The sequence below is a fragment of the Carcharodon carcharias genome, chromosome 4 (assembly GCF_017639515.1).
Source record: "Carcharodon carcharias isolate sCarCar2 chromosome 4, sCarCar2.pri, whole genome shotgun sequence".
NCBI lineage: Eukaryota > Metazoa > Chordata > Chondrichthyes > Lamniformes > Lamnidae > Carcharodon > Carcharodon carcharias.
Window position 1 is genome coordinate 204,591,247 of NC_054470.1, and position 16,685 is coordinate 204,607,931.

A 16,685-nucleotide genomic window follows, 5' to 3' on the forward strand; every position below is an offset into this window, starting at 1 on the left:
AATCTGCTTCTATTAACTTTTCAGGAAGTGCATTTCAGATTTTAACAGCTTTATGTGAAATTTCATTTCCCCTCTGGTTCTTTTGTCAGTTATTTTAAATTTGTGACCTCTGGTTACTGACCCACTTGCCAGTTTCTCACTCCTTGCTCTATCAAAACCATCACTATTTCAAATAACTCTATTAGAGCTCCCCTTTAACCTTCTCTGCTTTAAAGAGAACAATCCCAGTCTCTCCACGTAACTGAAGACCTTCATTCCTGTTATCACCCTGAGAAATCTCCTCTGTAACCTTTCTAAGGCCTAAAGTATGCTGCCCAGAATTATGCACATTGTTCCAGCTAATACCTAACCAGAGATATATAAAGATTTGGTATAACTTCCTCGTTTTTTAACTTGCCTTTCAGCCTTATGCACCCTTGGGTCCATCTGCTCTTGCACCTCCCTCAAAATAGTATCATTTAGGTTATACTGTCCCTCCATGCTGTTTCTCCCAAAGTGCATTACTCTACACTTATCTACATTAAATTGCATCTGCCATGTATTTGCCCAATTCACCAGCCTGTCTATGTCCTCCTGTAGTCTACTACTATCCTCATGTTGCCAACTTTTGTATCATTCAAAAAGTTTGAAATTGTACTCCTCGTATCCAAGTCTAGAACAGAAGCAATGGTCCAAATTCCGGTCCCTGGAGGCCCCAATGCATACTTTACTCCAGCCTGAAAAAGCATCCATTCTCCACTACTCCCTATTACCTATCCCTTAACCAATTTCATACCCATGTTACTAGAACCCCTTTATTACCATGTGCTTCCATTTTCCAAATAAACTAGTCAAATGCCTTCGGACAGTCCTTGTATACAAAGTTTACTATCCTTTTTCAGAGGATCTGGGTGTCGCTGGCAAGGTCAGCATTTGTTCCCCATCCTTAATTTCCCTTGAACTTAACGGCTTGTAGGCCATTTCAGAAGATAATCAAGAACCAACCACATTGCTGTGGGTCTGGAGTCACATGTAGGCGAGACCAAATAATGACGACAGATTTCTTTACCTAAAGGACATTAGTGAACCAGATGGGTTTTTATTACAATCGATGATAATAATGGTGCCATGTAACTGAGACTAGCTTTCATTCCAAATTTATTAATCAATTGAATTTATTAATTAACTGAATTCGAATTCCGCCAGTTGCTGGGGTGGGATTCGAACCTGTATCCCCAGGGTATTAACCTGGGTTTCTGGATTATTAGTCCAGTGATGTTACCACATTGCCACTGTATCCCTTAACTGTCAACTCTCTGTTACTTTATCATGATTTCCCTTTAATAAATTAATGTTGGCTGCCCCTTGTTATCCCTAGTTTCTCCAAGTTCGAATTTGTTTTGACCTTGCCAATGATCATAGTCAAATTCCCCCCACTGATGGGCTGTTTGACCTTAAGTCGTTTGGTTTATCCCCCTCCGCTTTTTAAATCAGGGATGTTATAACATTTGCAATCTGCGTCCTCTGGAACCATCCCCATTTCCAAATTCTCCTGTATTTCTATTTGATCCAGTGGGGTGAATAAAATTTATGTAAGACATGTGAGCTGTTCTAATTTTAGTGCTGTTCTTGTGTTTGCTCTGATCGGATGAACTACTAAATGGATATTGATGTAACTTGAATTTGTACCTCTGCAGAAATTGGTAAACGAAACATTCCAGAAACTCTGGTTCACTCCCACTCCTTCTCATGATGCTGAAGGGATGACGCGAAAAATCCTAAATGTCACGGATGTGGTGAGTAGATATCTTCCATCCTATTACCCTATGTCTTCACAGCATGCTGATGTATTTCTGTAAAACATGAGGTCTTTAAGTACAAATACAAATGGCTTTTATAAATGAGTCAAAGGGGTTACACTGGGCCATTCAGCCCCTTGAGCTTTCCTGCCATTCCTTTGGATCATGGCTGATCGATCTCTAAACTACATTTCCCTGACACAGTTCCATACCCACATCTAACAAAAAATCTATCAATCTCAAGTCTTGAAAACTCCAGCATCCACAGGTTTTTGGGACAGAAAGTTCCAGATGTGTTCCTAAGGAAGACTGATTCTGGACTGTTTCCGTCAGTATGTGCTGTGTTCCATCCTCAAATGTGTAAATGTCCAAAATTGCTTGGGACAAACTTTAGAATGCACGTGCTGTATGTGGGCTGTCATATTTAAATAGTAGTGTGACTCAGGGATCTGTGCTGGGAACATTGTTGTTTGTTGTCTATATCGATGATCTGGGTAATAATGTGGTAAATTGGATCAGCAAGTTTGCTGATGACACTAAGATTGGAGGCGTTGTGGACAGCGAGGAATCTCCCTGATAATAAAACCCTCTCACAGCACTAAGTTTTACCAGTAATCTTTGGGAAAAATAAACACTGTTTCTAAACTTCACCTGGCTAGGTGACATAATTCACCCCCTCTTTTGAAAACAATCTAGCCTGGTTTATTTAAAAATGCAAATTTTCCTTTGATACCTATGTTTCTAAACTTCCCCATGTTTACCTAATTAACATTTCAAACCTAACTTCTCTTCTTACACCAAAGCACCCAGACTAATTCATTTAACTCTCACACACACAGACACATATAGACAAATAGACTGTTACTCCATTTTACAATAAATTCCAATAGTATTCTGAAAATTATATCTTCCTCAATGATGGGGGAGGCCAGCACAAAGGCATAAAAGACATGGCTGAAGCATTTGTAGCCATCTTCAGCAAAAGTGCTGAATGGATGATCCATCTTGGCCTCCTTCCGCCATCTCCAGCATCACAGATGATAGTCTTCAGCTAATTCGATTCATCCTCATGACATCAAGAAACGGCACTGGATACAGCTGGATACAGTTTTGGGCCCTGACAATGTTTTGGCAGTGGTACTGAAGACATGCTCCAGAACAAGTTGCACTCTTAGCCAGGCTGTTCCAGTAAAGTAACAACACAGTCAACTAATCGGCAGTGCGGGAAATTACCCAGGTATGCCCTGTCAAAAAAAAACAAGACGCATTCAACCCAGCCAGTTATTGCCCCCATCAGTCTACTCTTGATTATCAGCAAAGTGATAGAGGGTGTCATTGACAGTGCTGTTAAGTGGCATTTACTCAGCAATAACCTGCTCGATGATGCTTAGGTTGGGTTCTGCCTGGGCCACTCAGCTCCAGACCTCATTACACCTCAGCCCCAGGATGTGGCTGCAGGAGTTCCTCAAAAGTAGTATCTTAGGCCCAACCATCTTCAGATGCTTCATCAATAACCTTCTTCCCACCATAAGGTCAGAAGTTGGATGTTCGCTACTGATTGCACAAAGTTCAACACCATTCACGACTCAGATACTGAAGTAGCCTGTGTCCGTATGCAGCAAGAGCTGGACAACATTCGGGCTTGGGCAGGTGAGTGGCAAGGAACATTCGCGCCACACAAGTGACGGACAATGACCACCTCCAACAAGAGAGGACCTTAATCATCTCCCCATGACATTCAATGCTGTTACCATCACTAAATACCCCACTATCAATCCTGGGGTTACCATTGACAAGAAACTGAGTGGACCAGCCATATAAATACTGCAGCTACAAGAGCAGGTCAGAGCCTAGGAATTCTGCAGAGAGTAACTCACTACCTGACTCCTCAAAGCCTGTCCTCCATCGACAAGGCACAAGTCAGGAGTGTGGAATAATCTGCACTTGCCTGGATGAGTGCAGCTCCAACAACACAAGAAGCTCGACACCATCTAGGACAAAGCAGCCTGCTTGATTGGCCTCCCCATCGGCCACCTTCAACATCTGCTCACTCCACCACCAAGGCACAGTGGCAGCAGTGTTTACCATCTGCAAGATGCACTGTAGCAACTCAGCAAGGCTCTTTAGACGGCACCTTCCAAATCCACGACCTCTATCACCTAGAAGGACAAGGGCAGCAGACACATGGAACACCACCAACTGCAAGTTCCCCACCAAGCCACACACCATCCTGACTTGGAACACCTCCCTAACAGTACTATGGGTGTACCTACGACACGACTGCAGTGGTTCAAGATGATAGCTCATCGCCGCCTCAAGGGCAGTTAGGGATGGGCAATAAATGCTAGCCCAGTGAGTGGTACCTCAGCCCACGAAAGAACCTAAAAAAAACAACTAACAGGTCTGTAGTTCTCAGTTTTCTCTTTTCCTCCCTTCTGAAATAGTGGGGTTACAGTTGCTACTTTCCAGTTTCTAGGAACCTTTCCAGAACCTGTAAAATTTTGAAAGATAACTACCAATGCATCCACCATCTCTTGCCAACTCCTTCAACACTCTGGGGTGTAGCTCATCAGGCGCAGGGGATTTATCAACCTTCAATCCAATTAATTTTTTGAGTACCATCTCTGTATTAATACTTATTTCTTTCAGTTCCTTATTTTCACAAGCTCCTTGGATCCCTAGTATTTCTGGAATATTTTCTGCATCTTCTTTCGTAAATACAGGCACAAAGTAATTGTTTTGTTTCTCTGCCATTTCCCCATTCTCCTGTCTCTACCTGTAATAGACACATTTGTCCTTGCTCATCTTTTCCTTTTCAGCACCTTTATGTTTCTCACTAGCATGCATTCATATTCTCTTGGTGGTCTTTTGCTGGATCCTAAATTGCTCCCAATTCTTGGGCTTACCACTATTTAAGGAAGGATGTAAATACATTGGAGATGGTTCAAAGGAGATTTACTAGATTGATACCTGGAATGAGAGGGTTGTCTTATGAGGAAAGGTTGGACAGACTGGGCTTGTTTCCACTGGGGTTTAGAAGAGTGAGAGGTGATTTGATTGAAGTATACAAGATCCTGAACAGTCTTGCCAAGGTGGACATGGAAAGGATGTTTCCTCTTGTGGGTGAGTCCAGAACTAGCAGGCACTGTTTTAAAATTAGGGGTCGCCCTTATAGGACAGAGATAAGGAGAATTTTTTTTCTGAGGGATGTGCGACTTTGGAACACTCTGCCTCAGAAGGCTGTGGAAGCAGGGTCACTGCCTTAAAAATATTCGGAGGTAGATAGATTCTTGTTAAGCAAGGGAATCAAAGGTTATCAAGCGCAGGTGGGAATTTAGAACCCCCAACCACGATCCTGTTGAATGGCAGAGCTGGCTCGAGGGGCCAATGTTCTTGTATGACTAACAGGCCCATAGTTCACTGTTTTCTCTCTCCGTCCTTTTCTGAAAATTGGTGTAATGTTTGCCAACTTCCATCTATTCAGTTCCCAGTCTTGGTTAACCTGTAACCACATCTGTGTGATGGCAATTAAATCATACCTATTTACCTCTATTGGTGCCTTCAGACCACCTACCTTATTGCAAATACTGTGTGCATTCAGATAGAATGCCCTTAACTTTATCTTTTTAACATTATTCTGCATTCTGATCCTATTCAATGCTTGCCTTCGCTTTATCTGCCTTCTAATTTCGCTTTCTACTTTTCTACTTCCTGTTACTGGTTTTGCTTTTGTCCAATTTGAGTTCCCTCTCAGGTTCCCATCCCTCTGCTAATCTAGTTTAAACTCTCCCCAACAGCACTAGCAAATTTCATTGTTAAGGTGCAACCCGTCCATCTTGTACAAGTCCCACCTGCCTCAGAACTCGTGCTAATGCCTCAGAAATCTGATGCCCGCCCTCCCAAACCAATTCCCCAGCTACATGTTCAATCACTCAACCCTTCTATTCCTATGCTCACTAGCAGGTGGCACTTCGAGTAACCCTGAGATTACTGCTTTTGACTTTTAACTTTTTTCCTAACTCTCCTAAAACCTGATTTCATGACCTCATCCTACTTCCTACCAATGCAGTTGGTACCACTGTGGACCATGACCTCAGGCTGTTCACCCTCCACCCTGAAGAATGTCTTGCAGCTGCTGTGTGACATCCTTGACCCTGGCACCAGGGAGGCAACTTACCATCCTGGAATCACACATACAGTCGCAGAAGTGCCTTTCTGTTCCCCTAACTAATTCCCTATCACTATTGTTCTTCCACTCTTCTTTCTCCCCTCCTCTGCAGCTAAGCCACCCATGGTGCTACAGACTTGGCTTTTGCTGCACCTCTGAGGAACCATTACCCTCATCAATATCCAAAATAGAAAACCAGTTAGTAAGCGAGATCAGAAAACCAGTTAGTGTCGTTGCAGACTTGATGGGCTGAAGGGCCTCTTCTGCACTCTGTGATTCTGTGATCTCAGACGACTCTTGCACTACCTGCCTAGTCCCCTTTGACAACCTGGTGGTCGTCCATTCTCTGTGCCTTGCAGTGCACCACAGTGACTCCAGCCACCACTCGAATCCTGAAACCCAGAGCTGAAGCTTCTGCAGCTGGTGACACTTCCTAAAAATGTGTTTGTCTCAGACACATGGTGCGTCCATGACTGCCCACATACCACAGGATGTACATTCCATTCGGTAGAGCTGCCCTGCCATACCCTAACTTTTGCAAACTACTTATTATAGAAAATAGAAGCAGGAATACATCATTCAGCTCTTCGAGCCTGCTCTGCCAATATAAGTAGAATAATTTACCAGTTACTCACCAATCAGCTTCTTCCTTTGCACCAAAGAAAGAACCAAATACTGGAGGCAGAAAAGGGTAGAAAGAGAAGAGAGCATCTCTTTCCCTTCTTCGCCTCGCTCACTCACCAAACTCTCAGCTGCTCATTTTGTAAAGTCACACCCTGATGCTACACTCAGACCGCTGTAACTCTTTCGAGTACAAACACGTTTCCATCTGTTTCCCGATGAAGTTACATTGTTACATAGTTTGCCATTGTGAGATTTGAACTCTTGATGCTTATTTTGTAACTCTTTCAAGTACAAACACGTTTCCATCTGTTCCTATTCAGATGAAGTTACATTGTTTCATAGTTTGCTATTGTGAGATTTGAACTCTCGATACTCTTTTGAGTAAACCTGTTTCCATCTGTTTCAGATGAAGTTACATTGTTTCATAGTTTGCCATTGTGAGATTTGAACTCTTGATCTTAGGGTTACAAACCCAGTACCATAACCACTTGGCTATTTAGGCCAAGCCCCCAGACCGCTGTATTTATACTAGCTGAGACTTAGATGATTCAGCTCTGCTGGACACCAGATTATGCTAGTTACCTAATTAACTAATTCCAGCTGCGGTCTAGTTGAGAGCTTGTTTATCCCTGCATAAGACTGGATTTAGAAATTTAAACAGTAATTTTTAGTTAATTATTAAATGCTAAATGTAAACAAAACTAGATTAAACTTCCTCACTCACCAAATTCCCAGCTGCTCACTCTAAAGTCGGACTGTCTCAGCACCTTGTTTTCCATTTAGGCCACCTGAACTCAACGTTGAGTTCAACAACTTCAGACCATGAACTCATTCCTCCATTTCACAATTTTTTTTTCCCCCACAGTGCCAGTTTGTATCTTATTTTCATGTTTCTGCTTTCAGAGTTGACCTTTATTTTGCTATTGATGCTTACTTTGGACCAATGCTTTGTTTCTTTACTACCACCATTACCACTCCCTTTGCCTTTTGTTCCATGACATCTTTGGTATTTAATCTCCCCTGCCTTCTAACCTATCCCTGACCTTCCCCATCATTCCACCTGATCCCCCTTCTTTCCTTTTTCAACAGCGTGAAACCCATCATATTTCTACCTTTCTTCAATTTTGAAGAAGAGTCAGATTGGATTCAAAACATTGACTCTCTCGCTATCTCCACAGATCCTGCCAGACCTGCTGAGTGCTTCCAATACTTTATTTCAGGCCTCCAATACCCACAGTATTTGCCTTTACTTATGATTAGATTCCCTCTTGTTGGAGATTCATTGCCTGGCATTTATGTTGAGATTAGAGAGGCGTTGAACTATATGGAGAGAGGGAGGATTCAGCTGAACAGAAATTTAGAAAGTTAAAGAGAAAGGACAAGTCATTAGTGAAGGGTAGCAATATTGTAATGATAACCAGAGTCTAACAGTAAGTGATAGAGTGTAAAGACATGAGCGTGCTAACAAGTAGGGTGAGAATAGGGAAAAATTATAGAATTATCTGAATGCAGTATTTGGAACAAGATGAATGAATTGATGGCACAAATAGAAATAAATTTGCATGATATAGCCATTTCAGAGATGTGATTCCAAGGTGACCAAGGCTGGGAACTGAATATTTAAGGGCATTTGACATTTTGGAAAAATAAAAAGAAAGGAAAAGGGGATGAAGCAGCTCTGTTAATAAGGAATGAGATCAGTACAGTCGTGAGAAATGATCTTGGCTGGGAAGATCGAAATGCTGAATGAGTTAGTGTGGAGATGAAAAATAGCTAGGGAAAGAGTCACTGATGAGAGTGGTTTATAGACCCCTTAATAGTAGCTACACTATAGAACAAAGTATAAATCAAGAAATAATGGCTTGTAAGAAAGATACTGCAATAATCATGGATGATTTTAATCATCCTATAGATTAGACAAATCAAATTGTCAAAAGTAGCCTTGAGGGTGAGTTCATAGAATGTATTTGGGACAGTTTCTTAGAACAAGACATTGTGGAACCAACTAGGGAGCATGGATCTGGTGATGTGTAATGAGACAGGATTAATTAATCTCAGTAAAGGAACTTTGAGACGAGTGATCATAACATGATACAATTTCTCATTCAGTTTCAGAGTCAAAGATGTGGGTCTGAAACTAGTCTGTTAAACTTAAATAATGGCAATTACAAAAGTATGAAGACTGAGTTGGCTAAAGATGACTGGGAAAATAGATTAAAAGAGAAAATGGTAGATGAACAGTAGCAAACATTTAAGGAGATATTTCATAACTCTCAACAACGATATATTCCATGGAGAAAAAAGGACCCTACAAGAAGTTAAAGATGGTATCAAATTGAAAGAAAAGGTATACAATGCTGTGGAGATTAGTGGTAAGTTTGAGAAAATGCTAGATAAGAAAATAAGAAAAAGGAGCAGGAGTAGCTCATTCAGCCGATTGAGCCCGCTCCTCCATTCAATGAGATCATGGCTGATCTTCTACTTCAACACCATTATCCCTATATCCCTTGATGTTTTTAATATGTAGAAAGGAGATGGCCGTGGAAAGAGTGGATGCGTTGGTTGTCATCTCTTAAAACTCTGTAGATTCTGGAACACCCCCAGAGATTGGAGGGTGGCAAATGTAACGCCACTACTTTAAAATAAAAAGGGAGGCAGAAAACAGGGAATTACAGACTTGTTAGCCTAACATCAGTAGTAGGGAAAATGCTAGAGTCTATTATAAAGGATATCAGGACGCTTTGAAAATATCAATGGGATTAGACAAAGTCAACATGGATTTATGAAAGGGAAATCATGTTTGATAAACCTACTGGAGCTTTTTTGAGGGCGTAACTAGCAGAATAGATAAGGGAGAAGTAGTGGATTTGGTGTATTTGGATTTTCAGAAAGTTTTCGATGGAGTCCCACATAAGAGGCTAGTGTGTAAAATTAAAGCACGTGGGATTGGAGGTAATATATTGGCATGGACTGAAAATTGGTTAGCAGATGGGAAACAGAGAGTAGGAATAAATGGGTCTTTTTCGGAATGGCAGGCAATGACTAGTGGGGTACGAGACGGCTTGGGCCCACTCTATTCACAATATATATCAATGATTTAGATGAGGGAACCAAATGTAATATTTCCAAGTTTGCTGACGACACAAAACTTGATGGAATGTGCGGTGAAGAGAGTTAAAAGGCTTCAAGGCAATTTAGGTTGAGTGAGTGGGCAAATGCATGGCAGATGCAGTATAACAAGGATAAGTGTGACGTTATCTGCTTTGGTAGGAAAAACAGAATGGCAGAGTATTATTTAAATGGTGATAGATTGGGAAATGTTGATGTACAAAGGGTCCTGGGTGCCCTTGTACACCAATCACTGAAAGCAAGCATGCAGGTGCAGCAAGCGGTTAAGAAGGCAAATGATATGTTCGCCTTCAGTGCGAGAGGACTTGTGTACAGGAGCACGGATGTCTTACCGCAGCTGTACAGGGTCTTGGTGAGACCACACTTGTAGTACTGTGTGCAGTTTTGGTCTCCTTACCTGAGAGACCAAATACTTGCCATAGAGGGAGTACAGCAAAGGTTCACCAGACTGATCCCTGGGATGGCAGGATTGTTGACTGAGGAGAGATTGGGCCAACTAGGCCTGTATTCACCAGAGTTTAGAAGAATGAGGAGGGATCTCATTAAAAGTTATAAAATTCTGACAGGACTGGACAGACTGGATGCAGGGATGATATTTCCTCTGGATGGTGGGCCTAGAACAAGGGGTCACAGTCTCAGGATACGGGGTAGACCATTTAGGACTGAGATGAGGAGAAATGTCTTCAGAAGGTGCTGAACCTGTGGAATTCTCTACCACAAAAGGCTGTGGAGGGCAGGTCACTGTATATATTTAAGAAGGAAATAGATAGATTTCTGGGTTCTAAAGGTGTCAAAGGGTATGGGAGGAGAGTGGGAGTATGGCATTGAGAGAGACGATCAGCCACGATCATATTGAATGGTGGAGCAGGCTCAAGTGGCTGAATGACCTACACCTGCCCCTATTTTCTATGTTCCTACGCTACCATCTTCCCCTAAAATTCTTTCCATCCATGTTGTTGTTCATGATGTGGACCACAACTGATGGCTCTTTCCCCCACCACTCCACCCCACCCCCCCTCCAACCCCCCCCCAACTGCTCTGCAGCCATTCAGTGACCTCTTGGCGGCAGTGATCATTGTATCATATGGTTTAGGCTGGCTGTATATTGAAAAAGGGACAAGGAACAATCCAGAGTAAGAAGAATTAACCAGGAGAAAGCCAACTTCAATGGGGTAAGTCAAAATAAAAATAGAAATACCTGGAAAAACTCAGCAGGTCTGGCAACATCGGCGGAGAAGAGCAAAGTTGACGTTTCGAGTCCTCATGACCCTTCAACAGAACTAAGTAGAAATAGGAAAGGGGTGAAATATAAGCTGGTTTAAGGAGGTGGGGGGGAAGAAGGGCTCTTCAATGGGGTAAGAATTGATCTGGCTCAAATAAATCGGAATCCAAGATTAGTCCCTTGAGATTCTCCAGTACTTTCTCGCTGTTAATATTTCCTCACTGTTATTAGCCACTAGGTTACCCTCTATTTCTGGTATGTATCTTGTGTCTTGTACTGTGAAGGCAGACACGCACTATTTGTTCATTGTGCTCCGACAGGAGCAGGGTTAATTGAAACAGCACTAATTTCTCCTCTCTCCACCTGTCTGCAAACAGAAAGGTGTTTTGATTTGTTTCTCTTTTTCTAAGCAGTAGCGTATTTCCCCAACTCCATGGTTTTTGTGCGACCTTAATTTTTTATTCGTAACCCCATAGCCAACTCTAGATAGGATGAACTCACTTGCACGCGCTCCAAAATCTGGGAAGGAGGGTTCGCAACATCACTTCCACCCTCAGACATAAACAGAGGGATAGAGAGAAGAAGGTTTTACAGTACAAAGACCACAGAGAAAATAATTATTGGTTCATGTGAGTTCCAGAATCAAAGCCCAATGAGATATTCCTTTACGGAGGTCGGCAGGCTGAAAATCAATGTTGTAGCATTTGATTTTCTGGTTATCTTGCCTTCAAAAGATGAGAGAGGCAGAGAGGCACACAGAGGTGAATCAGTCTTGTGGGCAATAGCACAGAACTACCAACAGAAGCAGGGTTGATGGGGCTAGTTGTCCAGCTAGAGCTCCTTCTGTGAGGCCTGCTAATCAGATGTTAAAGCAGCAGACTGAGCTGTTCAGCCCAGCCCAGCTGTTCAACAAGTCAGAGGCCTAGGTCACATGACCCCCACCTCACCACCAGGTCTTCAACAAAGAGTGTATATCCATCATCTGGAATTTGGCTAGGTCTCGAAGACTGCGAAACCACTCAGCCGCTATGAGTTGATAGGAATGCTTGAGGGATCTTTTACCTTAGCAGACATTGTGTCTCCTGCAGACTAACTGGGTTTTCAGTTGCAATTGGCCTTTGTATAGTTCTCTTTGAAGTTGGGCTGTGCCGTCCCAAGGTGATTGTTCATGGCTGCTTAGAGATAACGAGGTATGAGTTTCCCCGAAGCTGCAAAGATGGCTTCTTCTGGGCTCTCAGACAGATGTAGGTTCAGCCATTTTAAAGTCCAAGATCCAGTTTTAAAATTCAGAAATAGCAATGAGTATATTTATAAATTATATATTTAAAATAATGTACAGTGTGAGGCTTTAGCCCATCACAAATGTGTCTGCCATTTCCTCATTCCCCATGATAATTTTTCCTGCCTGTTTCTAAGGGATCAATGTTTATTTTAGCTATTCTATTCCTTTTTATAAACTAGTAAAGGTTTTTGCAATCTGACCTATATTCTAGCAAGTTTACTCTCATTCTATTTTTTTCTTTTTTTATCAACTGTTTGAAAAAGCCAGACCAAGTGGGCATGTCCTCAAAGTTAACACCAGATTGTTCAGGGATAATAAAACCAGAAAATGCATAAAATACTCAGTTCTGGCAGCATCTGTGGATAGAGAAACAAAGTTAATGTTTCAGATCGACGACTTTTATCAGGACTTGTTTTGATTTCAGCTTTGCAGCATCTGAAATAGTTTGCTTTTGTTCAGGGATGATGTCAGGAAGCACTGACAGACAGTAAGAGGAAATCTAGAACCCTTCCCTCAGAAGGTTGTGGATGCTGAGAGTCAATTGGAGATTTCAAAACTGAAATTGATACCACCTTGTTAGATGAAGGAACCGAGGGTTATGGAGTATCAAGCAAATGGAGTGCTGATACAGAGCAGCAATCATCATAACTGTTGAAACAATCTCTAGGAACAGAATAGCTCACTCATGTACCTATGCTCCCGAAAATAATTGAAATAGAGTTTTTTCCATTTACTGAAGATAGTTGAGGCTTTAGTTTTTGTGTAGCTCCTGATTAGTGCCACTGGAGTAATGGCTTGCTTCCTTACAGTGCTACTGTTGACAACTGTCTTTCACCTGTTTTGCAGGTTGCTGCATGCAGGGATACTGGATACGATTGGTTTGAGCAGCTTCTTCAGAATGTAAGTACAATGCGGCTAAGGTTTCCATTGCTTGAGAGCTTAACTTTTCCAACTCTGAGAGTGAGTTGGACAGCAGTTAAGGAGTTCATCGTGGTGCTGCTGGGAATTTAAATGTCAAGCACAGAACTTTGTGACTGGGAGGCAACCTGAATCGAACTGGGAGTTTTGAGTTTTCTCATCATGAGCAGGAATGGGCCTCATCTCGGGTGAGGGAAAGTTGGGTGTGAATCGGAGGGTGAGTCCATGGAAAGGTTATGGCACAGAAAGAGGCCATTCAGTCCATTGTGTCTTTGCCGGCCGAAAAAGATAAAATAAAAAGCTAGCTGCCCGTTCTAATCCCACCTTCCAGCACCCGGTCTGCAGGTTACAGCACTTTAGGTGCAGATCCAGGTGCCTTTTAAATGAGTTGAGGGTTTCTCCTCCACCACCTAACCAGGCAGTGAATTCCAAACACTCACCAGCATCTGGGTGAAGAAGTTTTTCCTCAAGTCCCCTCTAATCCTTCTACCAATCACGTTAAAACTGTGTCCCCTGGTCATTGACCTCTTTGCTGGGGGAAACAGGGCATCCCTGTCTATTCTATCCTGGCCCCTTCTAATCTTGTACACCTCAATCAGGTCACTCCTCAGTTCAAGGAATACAACCCCAGCCTTTCCCATCTTTCCTCATAGCTGCAGTTTTCAAGCCCTGGCAACATTTCTGTAAATCTCCTCTGTACTCTCCAGAGAAATGATGTCCTTCCTGGTGACCAAAACTGTACACAAAATTCCAGCTGTGGCCTAACCAGCGATTTATGCAGTTCCATCATTACATCCCTACTTTATATTATATACCTCGTCCAATAATGGAAAGCATTCCTTCCATGTGATTTCTTTGCCACCTTATCCACCTGTCCTCCCACCTTCTGGGACCTGTACACACCAAGATCTCTCTCTTTCTCTACCCCTTCCAAAACTTCCCATTTATTGAGTATTCCCTAGCTTTGTTTGTCCTCCCCAAATTCATTACTTTACACTTCTCTGGATCGAATTCCATCTGCCATTTTTCCACCCACTCATCCAAACCATTGGTGTAATTCTGGAGACACCAGCTATCCTTTGCACTATTAACTATACGGCAATTTTTGTGTCATCTGCAAATTCCCCAATCATGCCACCCTCATTTAAGTCCAAATCATTACTATATACAACAAAGAGTAAGGGACTCAACACTCAGCCCTGTGGAACACCACTGGAAACCACTTTCCATTCACAAAAACATCTATCGACCATTACCCTTTGTTTCCTGTCACTGAGGCAATTTTGGATCAAACTCGTCACCTTCCCTTGAATCCCACAGACTTTTACTTTCCTGACCAGTGTGCCATGTGGGACCTTGTCAAATGCCTTATTAAGATCCATGTAGACAACATCTACTGCACTACCCTCATCAATCTTCCTTGTTACTTCCTCAAAAAATTCTTCTAACTTAGTAAGACACAACCTTCCCCTAACAAAATCATGCTGACTATCCCTGATCAATCTGTGCCTTTCTAAGTGACAGTGTATCCTGTGTCTCAGAATTGTTTCCAATAATTTGCCCACCACCGAAGTCAGACTGACGGTTCATAATTATTTGATCTATTCCCCTCACCCTTTTTAAACAATGACACAACTTTTGCAGACCTCCAATCCTCTGGTACATCACCTGTATCTAGTGAGGGTTGGAAAATGATCCTCCGAGCATCTGCTATTTCCTCCCTGGCTTCCTTTAACAGCCTGGGATACAATCCCTCCAGTACTTCCTCCCTCACTATGCTTATTTTATCTAATATTTCACACTAGTGCGACGAGTAACTTGCCTCCTGACCCTCCAAAGCCTGTCCACCATCTATAAGGCACAAGTCAGGAGTGTGATGGAATGCTCCCCACTTGACTGGATGAGTGCAGCTCCCACAACACTGAAGAAGCTGGACACCACCCAGGACAAAGCAGTCCGCTTTATCAGCACCACATCCACAAACATTCACTCCCTCCACCACTGACGCACAGTAGCAGCAGTGTGTACCATCTACAAGATGCAGTGCAGGAATTCACCAAGGCTCCTTAGATAGCACTTTTCAAACCCATGACCACTACCATCTAGAAGGACAAGGGCAGCAGATGGAGGGGAACTTCCAGGTGGTGGTGTTACCATCTAAGTCACTCACCATCGGAAATATATCACCGTTCCTTCACTCGGTTAAAAGGTATTTATATAAATGCAAGGATTTTAGCAAACAAAGCCGATGAGCTGAGGGCACAGATGCATGGCACATGGCAGCATAAAATCATTGTTATAATAGTAACTTGGCTTAAAGATGGGCAAAAAGGGCAGCTCAACATCCCTGGATATAGGGTTTTCAGGCAGGATGAACAAGGGTGGGGGTTTAGCAGTTCTGGTTTAAAAAATCGTTAACAGCTGTGAGGAGGGATGAGATACTAAATGGATCATCAAATGAGGCCATGTGGGTCAAAATCCTGGAACTCCCTTCCTAACAGCACTGTGAGTGTACGTACACCATATGGTCTGCAGCGTTTTAAGAAAGCAGCTCACCACCACCTTCTCAAGGACAACTAGGGATGGGCAATAAATGCTGCCCCAGCCAGCGAAGTCCACATCCCATGAATAAAAAAACACTTCTCTTTTTCTAGAATATTTGCATCATCCCTCTCTTTAGTGAAGGCAGAGACAAAGTACTCGAACCCTGCACCATAAAGATTTTGTGACTGTTGTAAGCTTTCATTTTTTGCTTTATCTTGCCTTGTATACTCCTAGATAAACACGGAGCTCTAAATTTGGCAGTGCCACCTTTTTTTTTGTGTGGCCATGTCTGCACTGTGTCTGTAGAATCTTTATTTTGAATGCCTCCCACTGGTCTGTCACTCATTTCCCTTCAAGTAGCTGTAATCAGCCCCCTTTTGCAGATCACCTCTCAGCTACATAAAATTTGTCTTTCCCCAATTTAGGACTTTTACTCTTGTTCTATCTTTGTCCTTTTATTTAATTTTATTTAATTATGCTAAATCTAACTGTATTGTGATCATTGTCTCTAAAATGGTCCCCCACTGTTACTTCATCCACTTGCCCAATTTCATTTCCCAAGACTAAATCTAGAATTGCACCCCCTTTTGTTGGGCTTGTTATGTGCTGGATAAAAAAGTTCTCTTGTGTACAGTTCAAGAATTTTATGCACTCTGTGCCTATTACACTGTTTGTATCCCAGTTGATATTAGGGTAGTTGAAATCCCCAACTATTATTGCTCTATTGTTTTTGCACTCAGAAATTTGCCTACATATTTGCTCCTCTTTCTCCCTCTCACTATTTGGGGGTCTATAGTACATTCCTAGTAGTGTGGCTGGCCCTTTTTATTCCTGAGCTCAACCCACATAGCCTAATTTGATGATCCATTTAGTATCTCATCCCTCCTCACAGCTCTTAATGATTTTTTTAAATCAAAACTGCTAAACCCCCAGCTTTTTTTATCCCTTGTTTATCCTGTCAGAAAACCCTATATCCAAGGATGTTGAGCTGCCCTTTTTACCCATCTTTAAGCTTCTGTT

General features: G+C 42.3%; 1 protein-coding gene across 7 annotated transcripts in view; it reads left to right on the forward strand.

The window, feature by feature from the left end:
- The window catches only part of LOC121276953 (nipped-B-like protein), a 554,475-nt gene that overhangs the window by 411,255 nt on the left and 126,535 nt on the right, over positions 1 to 16,685 (forward strand). For all 7 annotated transcript variants that reach the window (XM_041185678.1, XM_041185679.1, XM_041185683.1 and 4 more), the window contains 2 exons: positions 1,677 to 1,775; positions 13,050 to 13,103. In XM_041185678.1, coding sequence (XP_041041612.1) covers positions 1,677 to 1,775; positions 13,050 to 13,103 — 153 coding nt within the window. The remainder of the gene's footprint in view (positions 1 to 1,676; positions 1,776 to 13,049; positions 13,104 to 16,685) is intronic.